The sequence below is a fragment of the Sander vitreus genome, chromosome 14 (assembly GCF_031162955.1).
Source record: "Sander vitreus isolate 19-12246 chromosome 14, sanVit1, whole genome shotgun sequence".
NCBI classification, from domain to species: Eukaryota; Metazoa; Chordata; class Actinopteri; order Perciformes; family Percidae; genus Sander; species Sander vitreus.
The window spans coordinates 13,525,084-13,545,287 of record NC_135868.1 but is presented as its reverse complement, the minus strand read 5'-3'; the positions used below and the strand labels follow the sequence as shown (position 1 = coordinate 13,545,287).

General features: G+C 40.2%; 1 protein-coding gene across 1 annotated transcript in view; it reads right to left on the bottom strand.

The window, feature by feature from the left end:
* The window catches only part of csmd3b (CUB and Sushi multiple domains 3b), a 397,291-nt gene that overhangs the window by 249,466 nt on the left and 127,621 nt on the right, over positions 1 to 20,204 (bottom strand). Inside the window, exon 3 of the mRNA XM_078268303.1 lies at positions 16,706 to 16,818. Coding sequence (XP_078124429.1) covers positions 16,706 to 16,818 — 113 coding nt within the window. The remainder of the gene's footprint in view (positions 1 to 16,705; positions 16,819 to 20,204) is intronic.

The window sequence follows — 20,204 nt, the reverse complement described above, 5'->3', positions numbered from 1 at the left end:
CAAGGGTTGCCGTAATAATTAGTTTTTTTAGGGTCACTCACCTACCGTGCCCATTCAGACAATGAAAGATCTGGCAGTGTATTCTATGTAATCTGCCATGAACAACATAATTAAGGGTGGTTTTTGTGGTGCTTTGTTGGTGTCATAAGATTGGGACTGAGCAAAAAAAAAAAAAATGTAAAAAGAAAACATAATGCATTACAATAGTAAAATATTGTGTCACAGTCCTTTTAAAAGGCTTGTGGCTTGTTAGATAATTTGCAGCTTACTTTAGTCTCCAGTGGGTTGCAGATACGGCATGGCACTATGGCCACAGATAAGAACATTGTCAGAAGTCCAAAAGCACTTATTTCTAAGTATATGAGGCACTGGTGGTTACTGACATTTGTATAATTTTTTTTAGGCCTTTGTTTTTGACAGAATAGCTTACACATAAAAGTGGAGAGAGAGGGGGAATGACACGCAGTAAAGGGCCACAGGTCGGAGCCGAACCCACGGCTGCTGTGACTAGTACTGAGTCTCTGTACATGGGCGCGCGCTGTACCAGATGTGCTACCAGGTGCCCGACATTTGTATAATTTATGATTTCTCATTGTGTTTTTTATACTTTTGGGACATGGTCCATGTCCTGTCCATGACAGTACAGCACAGTCAAAAGTGGAAGATGGGTAGATGGAGATATGATTTCAAAACCTATGTTTTCCTTCAAAATTCTGTTTCATACAATCTGCTCTCCTCCTGTGTGTGTGTGTGTGTGTGTGTGTGTGTGTGTGTGTGTGTGTGTGTGTGTTTGTGTGTGTTTGATTGATGTCCCTGCGTTGAAGCTGACCTTGCAGCGGTTGGAACAGTAAGGACCTGCATTCACATATGTAGATAATGAACACACACACACACACACACACACACACACACAGCTTTAAAACTGCATTGATTTCTCCTGTTCAACTAGAAAGCATAGAACACATTACCTTATTCAGTCCCTCCAGGATTTTGCGACGTCACGGTCGCAACAATTCACGCAAATTCAACCAATCACCGTGAATTCGGTGTGTCTCGCAATTTTGACCAATCGCCGCAACTTTACCGCATATTTGACCAATAGCCAGAGTTTCCTGCGACTTCAACCAAGCCCAGCAGTCCCACGTGCCAGACTTGCGTCCGTATGCGACTCTGAGAGCCACTGACCAAGCGGGAGTGAGAACGGGTTGACCTAACTCACGTATGTCGTCAAATTCATTTCCTTGTTTCTGATATGAAGACGAGACGTGTGTGACTCAAACATCTCACATGTACCAACAAAACGTACAGCAAAAGACTGTGCAAAACATTTCAGACCGTCCTGCCAACCTGTATACATTTTAACATAAATGTACGCTGTAACATTTTTTTCACTCTAAAGTCGCTGAAAGCTGCTGCTGTTTCAAGCCTGTCGGCTTTCTGCAGCGGGCGGGGCTGCTCAGTTCCCCCCCACGACTGACGCACGCACACACACAAACAATTTACTGTGTCCCAGCCCAGGCCAGGATAGGAAATTAACTAACAATGTAAAGATCAACAAGCCACTGACAGATATGTTCAAATTTGATTCATTCAATAAATTATTATTTTTCTGTCTTAAATCCACCAGCCATTTTCATATTACACCAACATTTGCAGCATCCTGAGGTAAGGTTACTAGGAAATCTCAGCCCAGAGTAATTTTATTCTCCCTGAAATAAGTTTCCTTTTTATTTTTAAAGAATTATACCAACATTTTTCACCAAATTGTCACTGTCTCTCGCAACTTCATTGCAACAAAAATGCAAAAGACATCGCAACTTTTATCACATTTTTTTACAAAAGCTCCTACAAAAATCAGGCATTTTGGGCCCCAACAATCTCCAAAAAAGGCTGCGAAATCCTGGAGGGACTGATTATTACAGAGAGCTCCTCTTCTCTTCTTCTGTCCATTCCTATTCCTTACTCTGTTCTGCTGTCTCAGTGCAGGTTTGCTTTTCCTTTTTTTTTCTTCTCTTCTATATTCTGTTACTGTTCTCCTTCTTCGACATCGTCATTTGCTCCTTGCTGCTATTCATTACTCCTAATACACAGTGGACCCCTCTGCCATCTTACTTGTTTTCTCCCCACTCAAATCTCACATACTTCACACTTGCCTGCTGTACAGTATAAACATGGGATTACATAAAACACATGCATATATATTGTACACTACAACTACACAAACGCACGCACGCACCCACAGTTGTGTGTAGGCACATACACATTTACTTCTGTACTGGGTCTATTGTGGGTGCTAAATATGTGTATTGCGCTATGTACAATGTGTGGGTGAAAATCATTTTTTAAACAGAATCATTTTTTGAAACTCATGTATCTTTTATATTACTGTATGTTATCAACTTCCAGATCATATTAAGGTGCAGCTCCTTCAGCTAACCTCCACTATTAGGGTCACCTTCTCTTTCCCAATATGCCATTAACTGACTTGTATTCAATTGTTGAATTGAGGGAGGGAGAGAGAGACGGGATGATCAATAAAAGTGAGAAAGACGACAGACAGACAGACAAACAGACAGAGACAGATGGAGGGATGATAGATAGGAGTGGCTATTATCAGTCCCCTCAGGTCTCTTTGATAAAGATCAGAGAAGCCACAGCCAGACCTCAGTCACATTCACACATGGACGCACAAACACACACAAACACTGCAATAGACATCGCTGATGCATGCAAAACTTGACTTTTACACTCCGATCATGTTCAAGTCACAGAGACTAGAGTAAAAATCAATCAATCAAGTGCTGATAAGGGATCAGAGACAGAGAGAAACAAATGGTGGAATGCTCCTTTAATGGCTGCCTCTTAATATGGATGCAAACATTTTTTGAGATTTAGCCTCATGCGACGCTGCTGTTCTGTTTTCACCAAAACATTGCCCATCAGCTGCACAATCATTCAAATTTCACATTTCATGAAGTGTTTCCTCGGAGGCGCCTGTTTCAGTGGCCATGCATGCAGCAATCTGATCAAACAAATCAATGTGAGGATTCAATGTTGTTGGCTTGTGTTTACTGCTGTGACTGGCAAATAGTGATCTAGCCTGAAACATACCGTAATCAATGCAGAAGATGAAAGTTTAGGAAAGCTTTCTCAATGAGAGATGTTTACTGAATTATATGTGGAAAGCAATAAACCCTGTTCTGATTTGTTCTGATTTAAACAGCACACTTTTCTTGATGCTTTTGCATCAAACTAATTTTGTCAACTGGTTAGCAGGGTGGCTATATACATGTTTTATGGACCCGGAGGGAGCAATGACCAAACCGGCAAATGGCTTCGTAATCCTGGCCCTCTTCTTTTGGTTTACTTAACTTATTTTCTACAAAGTGGTGGCGAAGCATATGTAAATCAAAGATAAGTAAATCTAAAGATAAAATGGACACTGAACACAGTGTTGGTGGCTGTTGATTTATATATTATATATAATATATATATTAAATCTTAGTAGTATTTAGATTATTTAATTATTATTTACTGTAATAAACATATGTAAACATGTGGATTGCACTTTTTAAACACTGTCTTTGAACTTTACTATAAAGTTAAATAAGTACAAATATAGTGTGTGTGTGTGTATATATATATATATATATATATATATATATATACACACACACACTAACAGTGTTATATATATACACACACACACACACACACACACACAACAGTGTTTTTTTTTTTACAGCGCACAGAGAGGAGCTGTCTTCAGCCCCTGCCATGTGCATGACAGCGTCAAAGTTGCACTTGCTCAGAGAGGCTATCGTTACATTAGTAGTAGCATGTTGCTGCTGGTCTTGCTGTGGGATTAACTGTACTAATAAAACCGTTGAAACAACTCGGCCACGCTGCTGTGAAAGCTCCCTGAACGCCATTTATCTGAGTCTGGTTGTTACCCCTCTCAGTGGCAGCTCCTCCACTCCACATCTTTATAACGGAGCTAACCGCTAACCGGAGCTAACCGCTAATCAGAGCTAATCGTTGCCAACGATTAGAGTTTAGTTCTGTTTAGTTCTTCAGTTCTGTGTGCCTGTATCCATTAACTGTATGTATGGACTCAAGCCCGAATAAAACCCTTCATTTTATTGAAATGGCTGTAAAAGTTTTAAACTACAACTCAGACTTCTTTGAATGATAGAAATCAGCTCAAGGTATGGCGTAGCGTTAGCGTGCCAAGTTGATGCTTTTTCTGCGGAGTGCAGACTGATTTGTTCTCGCGAGTCATGTGACCAAACAGCCCAGTCTCATGGCAGTTCGTGAAATGGTCACTTTATTTAATCTATTGATACGTATTCACGGGGACGTTTTTCTCGTCAAACAACACAGGACTTTCACCCGGGCGAGCAGGGATCGCGTCCCTCGTTTTGTTTCCCGTAGTCTTCCTAATCACAACCATCCCGTTTTTGTCGCGCGTCCCCAGCGGCCATCTCCCGGCGTGTGAGGCGTCCTTTCCCTGTAGTGTTTTTCCTAAACCCAACCTCCACCATCCCGCTATTGTCGCGCGTCCCCCGCAGCCGTCTCCCGGCATGTGAGGCGTCCTTTCCCTGTAGTTGCGTCCCCAGCGGCCGCCTTGCTGACGCCTCCCAGCATTTAAGGCGTCCTTTTCGGCCGTCTCCCGGCGTGTGAGGCGTCCTTTCCCACGTAGGGTATTTCGTGCTGGCCACCACGAACTGCCAGGAGACCGGGTTGGACCGCAGCCTTTGCGATTAGGAAATTGCGTTTTAACATATTGCAATATTATTGCAAATGCACCCTAGTCTGCAGTCATTTTTATTTTGTCAAAAGATTGCAATCTAGACAATCAATTAACCACAGCACCTTCTGCTGTCTTGTCATGCCCAAAAATTTAACATGATTGGACTCTGATGTCACCACAGTGTAATGTCAGAAGAGCTGTTAATGTAACCAGAGTATAAAGAAAACATTTTCAAAAAGCTAACCTGTAACCCACAGGTACAGTACCCAAAAGGGTTATGTGATTTATTATAGGTCCTTAATCTGTAGCATCATTCTATTGATATAGTGAGCCCTGACATCTGAGTGAAGTGAAGATTTCTGCTAGCTCCCTCCTAAAATATCAAAATCATTTATATCAAGCTTGTAGCAAAGGGTTCAGGAAATGACCAGAAGGTCGCCGGATCGGCGGTAAACCTCTGTGGGTAAGTAACACTCCACATGATATTATGTGGAACTGATGGATAAATGCCCAGATGAAGAAGGGTCCATCGATGCATGTGACATCTGGCCCAGTAAGAGCTCCCAAAGCGATTAACCTGCTGCCAGCTGCTTCTGTTTGTTTGCAAAATTACAATTTTAAACCCCAAAAAAGATGAAGGGTAAAGAGTGGACAGATCGAAAGGTCATTCCACCTTTTATCTTATTTCATTTGAACCGAAGCCACTTCCTCCATCCCTGCATCAGTCAGAATTTATATCTCCACTTCCTTTAGAAGTCAGCTACTCCAATTAAACCACGTTCAAAAGGAAATCAGGCCATTACTTAAAATACAATTATTTTTATGAGATTTAATGTAATGTGCCAGACTTTGATTTGTGTTGGATAGATTATGTAGGAACCTGCTATTCCTGCTATTGTTAACTTAGCCATTTTCCATTGAATGTGTTTCTTTTTTATCTCCCTTTTCTGTATTTTATTAGTCTTTGTTTATGCCTTCTCTTGAGGCACTATGTAAACTCTCTGCGGTAAGTGTAAATGAAGGTAAAAAGTGTATTACTGTTAAATCATGGAAAGGAGAAAAACAAGCAGTGGATTTTTAACGTAAGTGACGAGGAAGAAAAAGAGTCTACGTGAAGAGAGGTTGGAGATGAGGGGAGTGAAGTGAAATCTCTGCTGACTTGTTAGTCCCAAGGCAGCATGTTCTAGGATGAAGAACATGTTCTCCAGTCCATGTTCTGAAGAAAATGATTACATCTGGAAGCTGTGTGTCTGCGTGTGTATGGTATGCATGTCCATGTCTGTATGTGCTTTCGATGTTTGGCCGTACCTCTGAACACACCGATGTGTCTAAATGTATATTGTATGAATATGGGTAATGTACATTTATGGTTGAGGTTAACATGGTCTGATGGTATTTTAAATAGTGTGTCTTGCACAAACAAGTGTTCTGATTCCTGTACTCCACAGTGGGTGCCTCTCCTAGATTGCATTAAGATCAGAAACCATGTCTCTTCTACAATACACACAAGGCACTTCAAACAAAGCTCCAACTTTCTTCAATCACACACAAACAACGATCTACAGGCCTAAAATTAAAGAGGAAATTCACCTACAGAACTTTATATGTAAGGGATAATGTAGAGCACAGTGTTTCCTCTATGTTGATTTTGTAGTGGCGGCCCGCCACGGCAAAATTTCTGCCGCCACGGTATCAATGTTATGTCCGTTCAGGACGAATTAATCTGTTTGTTTGGTAACACCTTAACCTGTGTTAGTTCCCCTCGGTGCATGCTTAGTATGCAGTTGTTTTGGTCTGAAATTGTCAGTTCCGGTTTTCTGAAAGTAAAGTGAGCTTCGCGCTTAAACCTCTCGTCCAGCATCTTTATTATACACAACAGTCAGAAATAGGGCAGATGCACAATGTAGTCGCGGTTGCCTTTTACATGATCCTGCCGACATAATGCACCTCCCGATGGCTGCCGCTCACATTGCAATTTAACAACAAGTAGAACTATTCAGAGGTTATTGGGCCTGTCCAGTTTAACTCCACATACTGTTGTGTTGATGGAGTTTATTGTCAAAACGTTCGCTTTCTTCCACGTCGACTATTAAACGAACAGCTCCACCAAAAACGTCACTGCGGGAGATGGCTTTGAAACGCAGACACCAAAATCAAGGTAAGTAATAAATAACTAAGGCTAACATTACAATAAACATAAGCAGACTAGCTAGCTAGCTAAATGTTATCGATCTCACGACGTGACTTTTTGCCCGAAGACAGCGTTGTGGAGAGTGAAACGGGAGATTAGAAAAAGGCGTTCAGGTAGTGTGTTGTTAGGATGGCTACAGTAAATCATAGGCTCCTGTTATCTAAAAGATTTTCAATGTAATGGCTCAATATCTAAATGATTTCGACAATGTGGATGAGGTCGTTATAATTGGATGGCCTTCAGCTTCAAGCACAATTCGTTTGGATACAAGCGTTGCATTTTGGAAGATAGAGCGCGCGCACACGCACACACACACACACACACACACACACAGCAGAGGCGTGTTACAACACGCAGCACACGCACCTGATTGGGAAAGATACTGCTACGCTCGTTACTAGGGGTGGTACGGTTCACAAAATCCACGGTTCGTATCATGGTTTTAGGTCACGGTTTTCGGTTCTGTACGGTTCTTGTTATTTTTTTTCTTTTAATCTTTAACACTCCGGAAATATACTTCAGCATATGATATATAGCTTAATTATCCACAATGTAGGATACAGTATTAAATAATTATATCATGTAATCATGTACAAACTGAATTTGACTTGACTTTAAGCACATTACTGGGACCATCTCTGAGGAAAGCTAGCTGAGATGTTGATACAGCAAGAGGGAAGACATTGATGATTTCAACATGCTTTTCATTTATTTGGCAAAAAAGGAGAATGTGTATTGCCATCTACAGGAACTTATGTGCCTTTTTAGCACATGAAGATTGAAATATTACAGAATATCAATTGAAATAACTTGCATTTATCAAACTGCCAACTTCAGCGTAGCTCTTACAAAAATGTATCCTTTAAAAGAAAAAGAGAGGAACTCTTAAAGCTCTGTCTTTTGAATAAGTCAGAATACATTAAACATAAAAACAGTTTACAATGTTAGTTAATTTCCTATCCTGGCCTGGGACACACAGTCATACGGTTTGATAAAGTACTTATTGGACTTATCATTGCACTTACAATACCGAGCGTAGCTGTCAGGTCCTCCTGTATACGTCTCATCTCCGTTTTTTCCTGCATCCACCGTGTGTGTTTGTGTGTGCATTTGTGTGTGTGCGCGCGTCAGTCGCGGGGAGAACTGAGCAGCCCCGCCCGCTGCAGAGACCCGACAGGATCTAAACTGCAGCCGCTTCAGCGAATTTAGAGTGAAAAAACGTTACAGTACATTGATGTTAAAATGTGTACAGGTTGGCAGGACAGTCTGAAATGTTTTGCACAGTCTTTAGCTGTACGTTTCGTTGGTAACTTGTCCACACCTCTTCTTTCGCGCGAAAGGGAAACACACTGTCTGTGGTCACATACAGGCACCGGACGGGCACGAGGCTACATTGCGCATGCGTCGAACCGTCCGGCACACACACGTTTTTTCATGAACCGTACCACCACTACTCGTTACTGTAAGTAACATGGGGGGGGGGTTGCTGTTCGGACAGACCTGCCCCCACTGCTAAAACAAATCTTAAAGGAAACACTGAGAGCAGTCCTTCATCACCCTGTCAGGGTTCTTATTTGCAATAATGACTGTCTCGCTCTACATTATCCCACTCATTACACGGCTACTCATACAGAAGTTACCCGCTGAGAACGCCTGCTTCTCGTTTGGGACGATTAACATTGCCGCTGATGAGCACCGCTCTCCGTCGAAAGCCAGATCGCCTCGGTATATGTTATGTAACAATGGAGCTAAGTATTGCTCTGTTTGCACTGTTGCCATTAGCACTGTTAGCGCTCCCCGTTACCTCCACCTTGGTTCTCCCTTTGTGATCCACTGTTCAGTGGTATGCGCTCTGTGTGAGCACAAATATTGATTTTAAAATGATTTTACTGATTTAAAAATGGTCCTCCAGAGTCTATAATCAGAGCTCTTTAACCGAGCAGTGTAATAAAACTGCAATACTGTTTCTAATGAACTTGTGGCATATAGTTCTTGTTGTCATATGTCAGTCAAACCAAAAAATAAAAATGTTTATAGTATGTCTTCAGAGTAAATCAGCAGTAGCATAGCAGATCATAATGTAATAGAATAGAATGTAATAAAATGGGTGATATAAACCCATTCTGTCCAATTTTATACTTATTACTTACTTATTCTTTTTACGCTTTTGCTACTTTTTTGTTTACGATTTACTTCAGTTTTCCTAATTCCAGGGTTTTTCCTGCATAGAGAAACTTTTGGCGCCCCCCATAGAGGTTTATAGCCAGCGCCAAAGAAAAATCTGCGGCGCCAAAACGTCAGATTTTCAGCAGCCAGCCTCCCTCTCATCCACAGCTGATATATTTAACACATGCGACTGCATCGTTTTGAATGGAACTGAAACGCAAGCTAGCGCTAAAGGGATCTTCGTTTACAGAGTTCAGGCTGTAGCCTACCGGACTCTCCCGGTGATCATGCTTCTCTGGGGGACCGGCTGCGCAGCGAGAAGCCGCTGCTGACGGGCGCGGAGCTCCACCAGACTGCTGTCTGTCCGTATAGCCATCTGACGGCTTTAGTATTAAATTGTGACAGTTTCATGACCGGTTAAAAACATCTCGTAGTCACGTTAAATAGTAGTCCAATTCTGTGTTTTGGTACAGTTGGTTTTAACACCTGATGCAAAGTGTAGTAGGCCTACGGGAGTACACATGAAAACCCTGAACAAGCAGCGTCGTTCCGCGCCGTCTTTCTGCTGTGCCCCATTCACGTAGTGTCACTTTTTCACTATGAAGGTTAAACTCTGCAATTTATCCGCGGTTCACATGTATGCATCAACTGTGGTGGTCCGTTACACTGTAGGATAATTTTTTGATCAATATAATGTAGATAATGTAGTAAGTCAATCCTACATTTTTCAACTTGGGAGCAAAAGTTACCATAAGCCCTGTTCATACTAATTTAACAACTGGACTTTGGGGTCAAGTGTAGTCTATCCAAGCCCGGATGTGAAAGCCTCCTTACTGGAATACTGAATATAATGATATTCCATTATATTTTGAATTGTTACCTGCCACCAGAATTTTGTGATTTCCTTGCCATAAATATAAGCCGTTTTTACAATAAATCCGTGCCTAAAAATGTTATCAGAATGCAGGAATCAAAGTCTTTTACGCCCCAGGAGGACCCCCAGTCAGTAATAAACACAAGTCAATAAAGGTAAAATCTAATATAAAGACATAAAGTATGAGAGAAGATGAGTTAAGATGAACGAGGAGAAGGTGGGGCAAAACATGACGGAGGAGTGGGAGTAAGAGGAAACAGAAAGAATAATTCTTCAACAATGATCATAATCATGCTGAAAATGTGGGAAACTGTGTGTGTGTGTGTGTGTGTGTGTGTGTGTGTGTGTGTGTGTGTGTGTGTGTGTGTGTGTGTGTGTGCATGCTAATCTGTGATTCCGTCTCATCAGCACAATATCAAACTGCCTCTGACATCATGCTAAATAATACATGACTTTTTTCTCTGTTTCACATGCACGGGCACGTGCACACGCACACTCACACACACACACATATACACACGCACGTATACATACTGTATAGTATGTGCTGGTGTATGAATTAGTTATGACCTGACAGTATTCAGAGGAAGGGCAAGGATTACATCAAAGTGTATCCTACCAAGCAGGCTGAAAAGGATAGAGCCACATTACTGTACCTTTGCCCTGCCAATTGCAAAATTCCCTCCTTTGGAGCGATCAATCAATCAACCTTGTTCATGTATTTTATGTAATTACTGGTCAAAGAGGTCACTTAACTGCATTCATCCAGTAATAATACAATCTTTCATCAAAGCAAAAAGACAGCTATTCAATTTGGATCGGTAATGTGTTGATACTGTTTTCGTGTACGAGATAGAGAGAGAGAGAAAGAAAGAGAACTATGATTTAACAAGTGATTTCTGAAGTTCTTATATCTACTGTACAGTAGTGCTTCAAAATGTTAGTAATTTCACCGAAAAAAAGAGTTGTAGTTGTAAACAACAAATACCACTTCCACCTATAATGATGATGAGCAGGGATTTTTTACACAGTTCCTTTCTTAAAGTGTATTGTTGACAATCCTGCGGAATTCTAAAATCTGAAATGGCTCCAATGAAGGATTAGGCAGAAGGATTACATACAGTAAAGATGACTTGCCAAAAATGGCCTCCTTGTGGTAAACATTTACAGCCAAGCTGTGTGTTGTGGACAGTATGAGATGCTGAATATAGAAAGACAAACCGATCATCAGCATAATGTTGCATTTTTGCAAATGCCAAGTATGATCTGAATCTCTCTTTCTCACTCACTCAGAGTAAGTCAAACAGCTCAATGTAAAAGCAGCAGGGGCTCTTCAGATAAGTCCCCTGGAGCAAAACTCTCTCTGTGTTGCACACACAGACAACCACACACACAAACACAAACACACAAACACACACACACACACACACACAATCACACAGAATGATGATGGGCCAAGTAAGTGGAAACTTGTGCCAGTGAATAAATCTGGGACAACTGCTTGGACATACAAGTAGCACAACACACACACACACACACACACACACACACACACACACACACACACACAGAGACATGCACACATATACTGTAATCTCAGACACATCATGTGTGCAGACTTAAACCAAGGCATTTTGCAATTAGCGATAATGTCATTATGTGGCACACCAGATACACATATTGAACACCCACCAGCCATCCAACCTACATACAGACAAGCACAAAGGTCTATAGAAGGATGCAAAGGGACACAAAGAGAGACAGTTACAGTAAGCAGTGTGTCATTTTTCTGTGACCAACACTGTGTGTGTGTGTGTGTGTGTGTGTGCGCATGCGCGCGCGAGTGTGATTTTTTTAATAAATAGGTTGTCTAACGTTAGCTAATCTCCCTCTTCTCATGTCACGTCTGATGAATAATAAGTTACAGGAGTGAGAAACACAAGGCATTGTGAGCTAACGTTACATACAGAGTAACCTCAGTACAGGGGGGAGTGACAGGCTGCGGCTGGAAATCGGAAGAAGGATGGGAAATAGTTTTAACCTGACTTTAACATCGACATCCACCAAGCCAAAATGCTTATGTTATCATTAGTTAGCTCGTTCTGGTTTCCTAACTGCGTCGCTAGTTATAGGAGCTTAGCTGGGCGCTTCATGGAGAAAGCTAAAGTTAATGTTAGCTGCCCTACAGCTGTCAGAGTTAGCTTCGACTTCATATATTACCTTCTAACAGCTGTATTCTCAGTAACGTGACAATCTGCAAGAAACAGGTTGCTTTTAAATCACTAAAATAGTAGTGATAGCAACGTTTGGCTTATTTATCAATGCAATTAGCATCGTGGCTAACACTATTGTTAGTGTTACTCAGTTTATGACAAATCGTTTCGGCTGTGCTTTCTAACATGATGTCATTGTGCCAACCCAGCAACGTTAGCCTTTACAACAGAGCCGCTTCAATACACTTGTTAGATAATGTTTCATTACAGAGTTCTCTGTTGATTTGTGTTTGTCGCTGTGTGCGTGGTGGAAAATAATGTAAAGGGAGAGCGGCGTGCCAGAAATGCAATGCGCCATGACGTAGGTCCCCTTCAAGGCCAGGCTGATGTTGGAAGTCCCTCTAGTGGACAGAACATGTAACAACAACCACATGCTTATTGTGGCATTGACAATGCATAAACCTGAGTAGTGTAGTACATATTTATAACAGGCTGCATATGAGCATTAAATATTCGAATATTATTTGATTGTATTATAGAGGAAGCTCTAGTGTGTGTGTGTGTGTGTGTGTGTGTGTGTGTGTGTGTGTGTGTGTGTGAACTTAAACAAGTTCTCATCTGAAAGTTAGTGAACAGAATCTTACCAACATACATTCAATTTACATAAAATATTACACCAGCTATAGTTCTTTTCAACAGGCCCTTTTCACGTCGGCCTTTTTCAAAAGCCTGAATACATTTCTTAAGAGGGAACATCCCCTCCGTGTAATTATGGGCCTAAATGTCGGACTCTTTTTTGTTTTGTTTCTTGAAAAACACATCACCAGTTCTATCTTGGTTACAAAGCATTCTGTAACCTAGATTCAGTATTAATATCTCAGCAGTACACAGGACTACTAAATAAATACTAAATGACCATAACTACATCTCATACACCATCTGTGTACCTCTGTAACTTTAATATACACATTGCAACAGAGTATTATGATGTGTAACGATAAGTTTGATTATAATGTTAAAATTCTACCTATGCTCAATTACATTGCATGCATTTTGTAAAACCTAGTGTTTAATGTGCAATATCTACATCCTAAATAAATGACTTGCACCATGTTCTTTTAAATGACATGAGGTCAGATGTGTACTTGACACATGAGGATCATACAGTATTGTCACCTTGTCAGCTGTTCTCTCAAATATCTTCACAGTGAATAGCAAGGAGCTACATAAACTGTGTACTTACTTGTTTTGTTGGTTTGCTCAGTGTCATGTGTGTGCCTCCAGGAGACAGTTTTATGCTCTGGAACCAACTGCCTCATTGAGGATATCAAAGTTTTTCTAATCTAAATCTAATCTGAAATATTTAATGCACACAGGACATGCTGTTTTAACCATCACTTCAACTATTCATATCGCTTCTTTTATCTGTGAAAATGGTACCTTGGTGTTTACTCAGGCCCTAAAGGGAGACAGCAAAGGGGACATTTTAACTACCCCTGGAATAAGCTAAATTCCCTCTGGAAGACATTTTTTCTTTTTTTGTTCAAAAGCCTTAATGAAACAATTATAACAAGGTTACTACATCAATATTGAGTATTTCTATGACATGCAAAAACGACCTCAATAATCAAGTGTTTGAAATGTTTACTGAAAGTCAGAGATGTCTATGTTTTAGCTGAAGTTAAATAATATGAGCATAGTGCCCAGTAACCTTGCTTTGGAGGATCGAATGGATTGCAAGATCTGGTAGATTTGTGTTCTGTGACATTAAAATGACCACAAGACGTCTCTGTTTTTGTCCCTGCAAGCCTATAATATAGAGAGAGCCTTTAGTTTGCGCTCATTTTGTGTCACGCTCTGCCCATGACTTCCACTCTCTCTTTCTGGATTTGACAGCCTGCCATGTTGAAAAGGAATGAACTTGTCGTCCATTAGGGAGTCCTTTCCTGTGCTGAGTGGAAAGGTGTCAAAAAGTGTGGATTGAATTTAGAACATGGCAGTTCCCTTTGAAAACTGTCTGAATCTGAGTGGCCTTTCAAAGGAATTGAATTGAATAGAAATCATGTACTCTGTCTGCAACAAAGACACTATACTGTACTATAACTATAAAGTGTATGTAAGCATATATGAACACACAATTAATGGCAATACTGTTGACTAAATATTGTTATATACTGTACAGTCATTAACACTACAACCCATTTATCAAATATGTACAGTATACTGCTCACAAACGCTAAATAGGGGGATTTAAAGATGTAATCTAGAAGATTTGACATTTAAATAAATGTCTGTTAAGTCACTATCAATCACAGAAGGAGGTAACACAATGTTAATTGAGCCTGTAGCCCTCTGATGAAACTGTTACAATATTTAGATGTTTGCAGTATTACGAACTGTCCAGGGGGCTGTTTCACAAAAGCAGAATATATAAATCCAGGATAACTGATAAAGCGAGGCTTGACCTAGTCTAATCTGAGCATCCTGGCTTGGTGCGTTTCACGAAGGCCAAATCTGGCTGAGGAGGAGCGACTAGGTGATGCTAAAATGGAGAATATGCTTGTTCGTACTTTATACAGAGTGAGCAGCAGATTCTTGTGGAAGTATAATAATGTGAAACACAAAAAAAAAGAAACACGGCCACTGTAATGAAACATCGAGAGAAAGCGTAGCAGACGATCACGGACCGACTGAATGCGTAATTAGCCTAAAAATATACATTTACTGACCACTGCTCTGAATTGAAACCGTCATAATCATTCCATTCAAGGATTATGCTACTAATCATTTGCACAAATTAACAGTTGTACTCTTTGCCTTAAAAGTAAGCAGAAGATAATGTTCCTCAGGAAATTTACCATGAAGATCAATTTTCTAGGCTAGAATATGATGCGTAAATATCTCTTTCACTCTGTTCCTCCCTCTCTCTCATGGGCTAAAATATAAATTTCCTAAGTCATATTAACTTCCACTGCTCGCTTTTAATGCAAAGTGTTGCTGTTTGTTTTTGAAAATGACAAGTGACTCATTGAATGGTTTCAGTTAAGAGCAGTAGTTCATAAATGTATATTTTTAGACTATTATTGAGTCAGGCCGCTATTATCTGCCACGCTTTTTCTCAGTTTTTTTTTTTTTTTTTTTTTATAGAGGCCAAGTTTCCTTTTTTACATATTATATGCCTTGCTCCCTCTTATATATGGACATAGAAAATCAAGACACTGAAGAAATTGGACTCTAAAATCTATAAACTATAAAGATAATGAAACAGACAAAAACATGACTGTAACAGAGTATATTCATCAGTTATTTCCCCCCAGCAAAATATAAGGTCAAAAACCATTGGGGTGTCCTCTCCCTGTTGTTACATGAATGTAAAGTAGTCTACACTATACATGTATAGTTATTGGTTCAGTGAACTAAGACTATAATTAAGGAGGGCTGTACAATTAGGATAGGTTTTTATAAATGTACAATCCTCCCAAATTATATTCCCAGTTTACTGGACAACACAAATTGTGTGCTAAGAATGCCAATTTACTGAATCATTTATTGTTAAAGAATACAAAAACAAAACTAAAATAATTGAAGGTGCATTGGTCCACTGGTCCATTGGTATAGAAACACACATGTACAGCACTTTATATATTGCCCTTAGTAACTGACTCCATTTAAAACACATTTGGCAACTTTATCAGCCTTTTCTAATTATCTCCATAATATATTCACTAAACTTCTAACAATATGAACAGCAGTCTTCATATAGCAATATAACAGTAACAATGACTGTCACATGAATAATTATAAAATAGAATGATCACAACTTTAAATAACAGTACTTAAATGAACAGCAATGCACATGATGTATTTTAATGCAGGCTGATAACAATAAGGTAAAACCACTGCTGAGTGAACAGAAAAAGCTCCAGGATTAATAAATCCTGGCTGTTAGCCTGGTCAGGAGCAGGCTAGCTGTAAAGAATAAATCTCCATGGTGACTTAGGTGCCTCTGCTTTTGTGAAACCAAGTCAAGGCTAAATTGAGCCCGGACAACTGGGAAATCCTGGCTTAATCCCTTATCTTGGTTTTGTGAAAATAGCCCTCAGAACTGAAATCTTACGGACTGCTACCAAAAGAAAAAACATATACCCTTGTGTGTTAAATGTTATATGTGGTATTTTGCTTTAGCTAAGTATAATGTGTATAGCAAAAATCAACACGGGTTGCTTCAGGGAAACAACACAGTGCACCTGTTCAATTACTTCTGCACTTAAAAATAAGGGGGTTACCAAGGGAGCCTTTGCTGTCTGAATGCTCATCTTTCTTTCTTAACATGGCTCACACCCACAGTCATGTGTGAGCTATGGACTTGTAACTGACATTTAGTAAGTAGCTAGTGGTTGTTATATACATTGTTCATTTTCTGAACTATGGATGTTACCATTGAAGCACAGTCCACACATTATGACATACCACCACACACACACAAACACATGCAGACACTGTCCGACCTTCATAGTTGAGTTTGAAGCCATGTGCAGAGACCGCAAAGTCACTGGTCAACCTCAAAGAGAAGACATTTCCTGTACTGGTGACAGGGGGAGGAACCTGGAAGCCTGTTAGCCTGTAGAAAACCAGAGAAAAATTGGTTGACATTATGAGCAAATAACCAGACACATTAAATGTTCAGGAAAAAGAATAGCCCCTCTATTGTTGACAACACACAAGGCCCCACAGTGTGTCAACCTATAGCAACAAAGAGATTAGCATACTGATGTGTTAAAAACAGACACATTCATCAGGTAAACACAAAATGAAGTGCATTTTGTTGACTACCCTGTGATCATTTATTTTAAACTCTATCCCTGGTCTAGTAACTCATACAATTCCATGCCCCTTATAGGTTTTTATTAGGCTATAGAAAACTGATATGGGTTCTGTTGTTGGCTTTTGGATGTAATCCAAAAGTTTTTTTCAAAGAAATTCCTTATAAACTACAATGGCTGTGTGCCAGGTGAGACATACATCGTGATACTTTGCCAGTTTGATTACACTCCTATCTTTGATGTTTGCTCATACCAGTACCACTGCCTGTCACAGAGTCTCTGCAGCAGAACACAGGCAACTCTTCATTATTTGAAAATAGAAAGGGCTGCACTAAAGCCCACGACTTGATAAGGGTTTTTAAATAAACCAAGCCACAAGATGAAAGTGTACCAACAGAAAAGTGAGCCTTGGTCAGCTAACCAGTAATTTTGAAATGGGTTTGTGTATAAAAAAACAAAAACAAACATATATCTGTACTCCACATGTTTGAGTGTCTTTCAATGCTTACACACAGCTGTGCAGGTGTGCCTTCAGCTTTTAGATCCCTTGAATTTAATGAGGAAGAAGAGAAAAGGAGGAATGGAAGGCCAGCTTTTTTTCCAGGTATGGACAAGAGCCAAACCTTTCTTCCACTGCAACACACTTTTTTCTTGTCCTGCAGCTACCATTCTCTCTTTTATTTCGCCCCCCACCCCCTCCTTCCATTTCCTCCCTTTCTCTTTCATCTCTCCTTCTCTTCCTCTTCCCTCAATCCACTCGCACAAGCCTTTCCTCTAGCAGCAAGTCGCCTAACTTCTTTTTCTTCCCTCTTTACTTTAACCGCCCTTACACACTTCCTCCCAACTTTTTTTGTCTTCCCCTCTGCTCTTCTCTCTGTGACATTTACCCACCTAAATCTCTCTTCTTCCTCTCTCCACCTTTTTTAACTTCCTCATCACTCTATCCTTTACTTTTCACCGATGTCCTCTAATTTCTACTTTCTGTCTTTGATCTTTTTCATTTCCCTTTCCTATATCACCTTTCTTTTCTTACCTACATTTACTTTCATCCCTCTTCTTTACCCTACACAGACCTTCTCCGTCTGTCATCTGTCTATCTTTATCGATTGTCTCCCCTCCATCCCAGACAGAGTGCAATTTGTGATACTTCAGAACTGTGTGTACCTTACTGTTGTAATTTTTTCTTCTTCCCCACTCATTGTGCTGCCTGCCTTATCTTTCATAATATAAAGGAAAAAAAATAACAACAACACTAACAAAAAATACTTGACATAGCAGAAAAATTCAATGTCCTCCTAGCAGTAGTTGTTCCTGCGAGTTGTTGAAGTAGAGATGCCCCGATCATGTTTTTTGCCGATACCGATTGTCAATGAGCCATATCGGCCGATAATAATCCGCGGGCAATCAATCGGGGCATCCCCAGTTGAAAGTAATCTCTTACTCACCAATGTGATTGTTGCAAGAAATATTACGTCTGTCAAGGAAACCTTAACATTTTAGCATAACATGCGTCTCCAGTTATGATAGTGTTGCAGCGACTTATTGTAATTCTATTCAGTCCCATCCTTGCACTCAACTTTCTTTCCGTCTCTACGTTTTAATTTATCAGAAAAACAACCACAACCAACTGTTTTTCCCTTAAGAACCTGACCTCTCTCAACCCTTCTTTCATCCTCTTCTTCTGCCTCCTACCTTGCTTTTATCCTCCATTATGGGCCTACTTCATATATTCTTCTCTCATCTCTCCATCCTCTATTTCTTTCATCCTCTCACCGCCTCCTTTTATATTGTATTCATTTTCTCCCCATCCTAACCTCTCTTTTCAACTTTTTATTTCTCCATTTCTCATCTGTTGTTCCCATTTTCCCATCCTTCCTCCCATTTTTCTGCAGTAGTTAACTTGAATTTGTTCCTCTACTGTACATGCACTTTTCTCTAATCATTCTGTCCACCTTCCAGCTCATCTAAACTGTGCTTCACCCTTATAACATGCTTCTGTCTCTCCTGTCAATTTGCTTTGCCTTGTTTTCAGTTTCCTGTCTCTTTTAGTTGGCCCATCCTCGCATCTTGATTCCCGCTTCCAAGCAAATGTACTCCTTTTCTATTTCTTCGATCGCTCTCATCTAGTCCAATACCACTCAAAGTACACATGGTGGCTTCTTCCTTAAAAGCACCCAACCATCTCTTTAATCTCTTCTTCTGTTGCTAATCTATATCTTCTCTGTATTTCTCTGTCTCAGCAGCCGTCCTATTTTTGGTCAGTCTCTCCTCCACTCTTTAAATATATCTTCCTCTCGCTCTTTATGCTTAACAATTTGCTTTCCTTTCTATTATTTCACTGCCCTTCTTGGCTTCCTTTCCCCTTCCCATCTTTTATCTGCCCTTACAATGTTTCCTATGTGAAGACATACAGTAAGCACATTAGCCATGATGTGCGTGTAACAAAGCACAGGGTGTCACGACGCTTAACCTCCTCAGCGAATGATCTCTGCACGTTCACATGCAAATCTTTCAGCTGTGCTACTGTAAACACTACTATAGCACCAAGACATAATGCTTTAGATGCATAGCAATATATGCCATTCCTGCAATCTGGCAATCCTGAAAGCAGAGTCAAACACTTGTAAAGAAAGAGGTAGTAAAGCAGTATTATGAATGGAAATATTAGTGTAGAACCATTCCCACACAGCATCTTGGTGACATAGAAACTAATTTAACATAGTGGCACACAGTGTATGTGTTTTGAGATTTATGAGGTAAAACCAACATTATTTTACAGAAACGAAAAGAGAGATGGAACAGAGGGTGTCTGACATTCAAGGTCTATTCTTGTGGGACTGTGTGCGCTTGCTAATTTATAGTGGCACACAGTGTACAGTCCAAAGGTGTTGTCTCTATAGTTGGACCAAACAACTACTTTTACAGTAAACTATTGTTAGTAGTAGTATATGTAGTAGTTAATGTAATGTTAGTAGTATAACTACTATTGTCAGAGGCAGCAATGCTTCACACATACACACCCTGCGTACTCCATTTCCTGTGTAACAATTTATCTCTGGATTTATGTGTTTTGAGATTTATGAGGTAAAACCAAAATTATTTTACAGAAACGGAAAGAGAGATGGAACATTCAAGGTCTATTCTTGTGGGACTGTGTGTGCGCTTGTGTATGCATGCGTGTGTG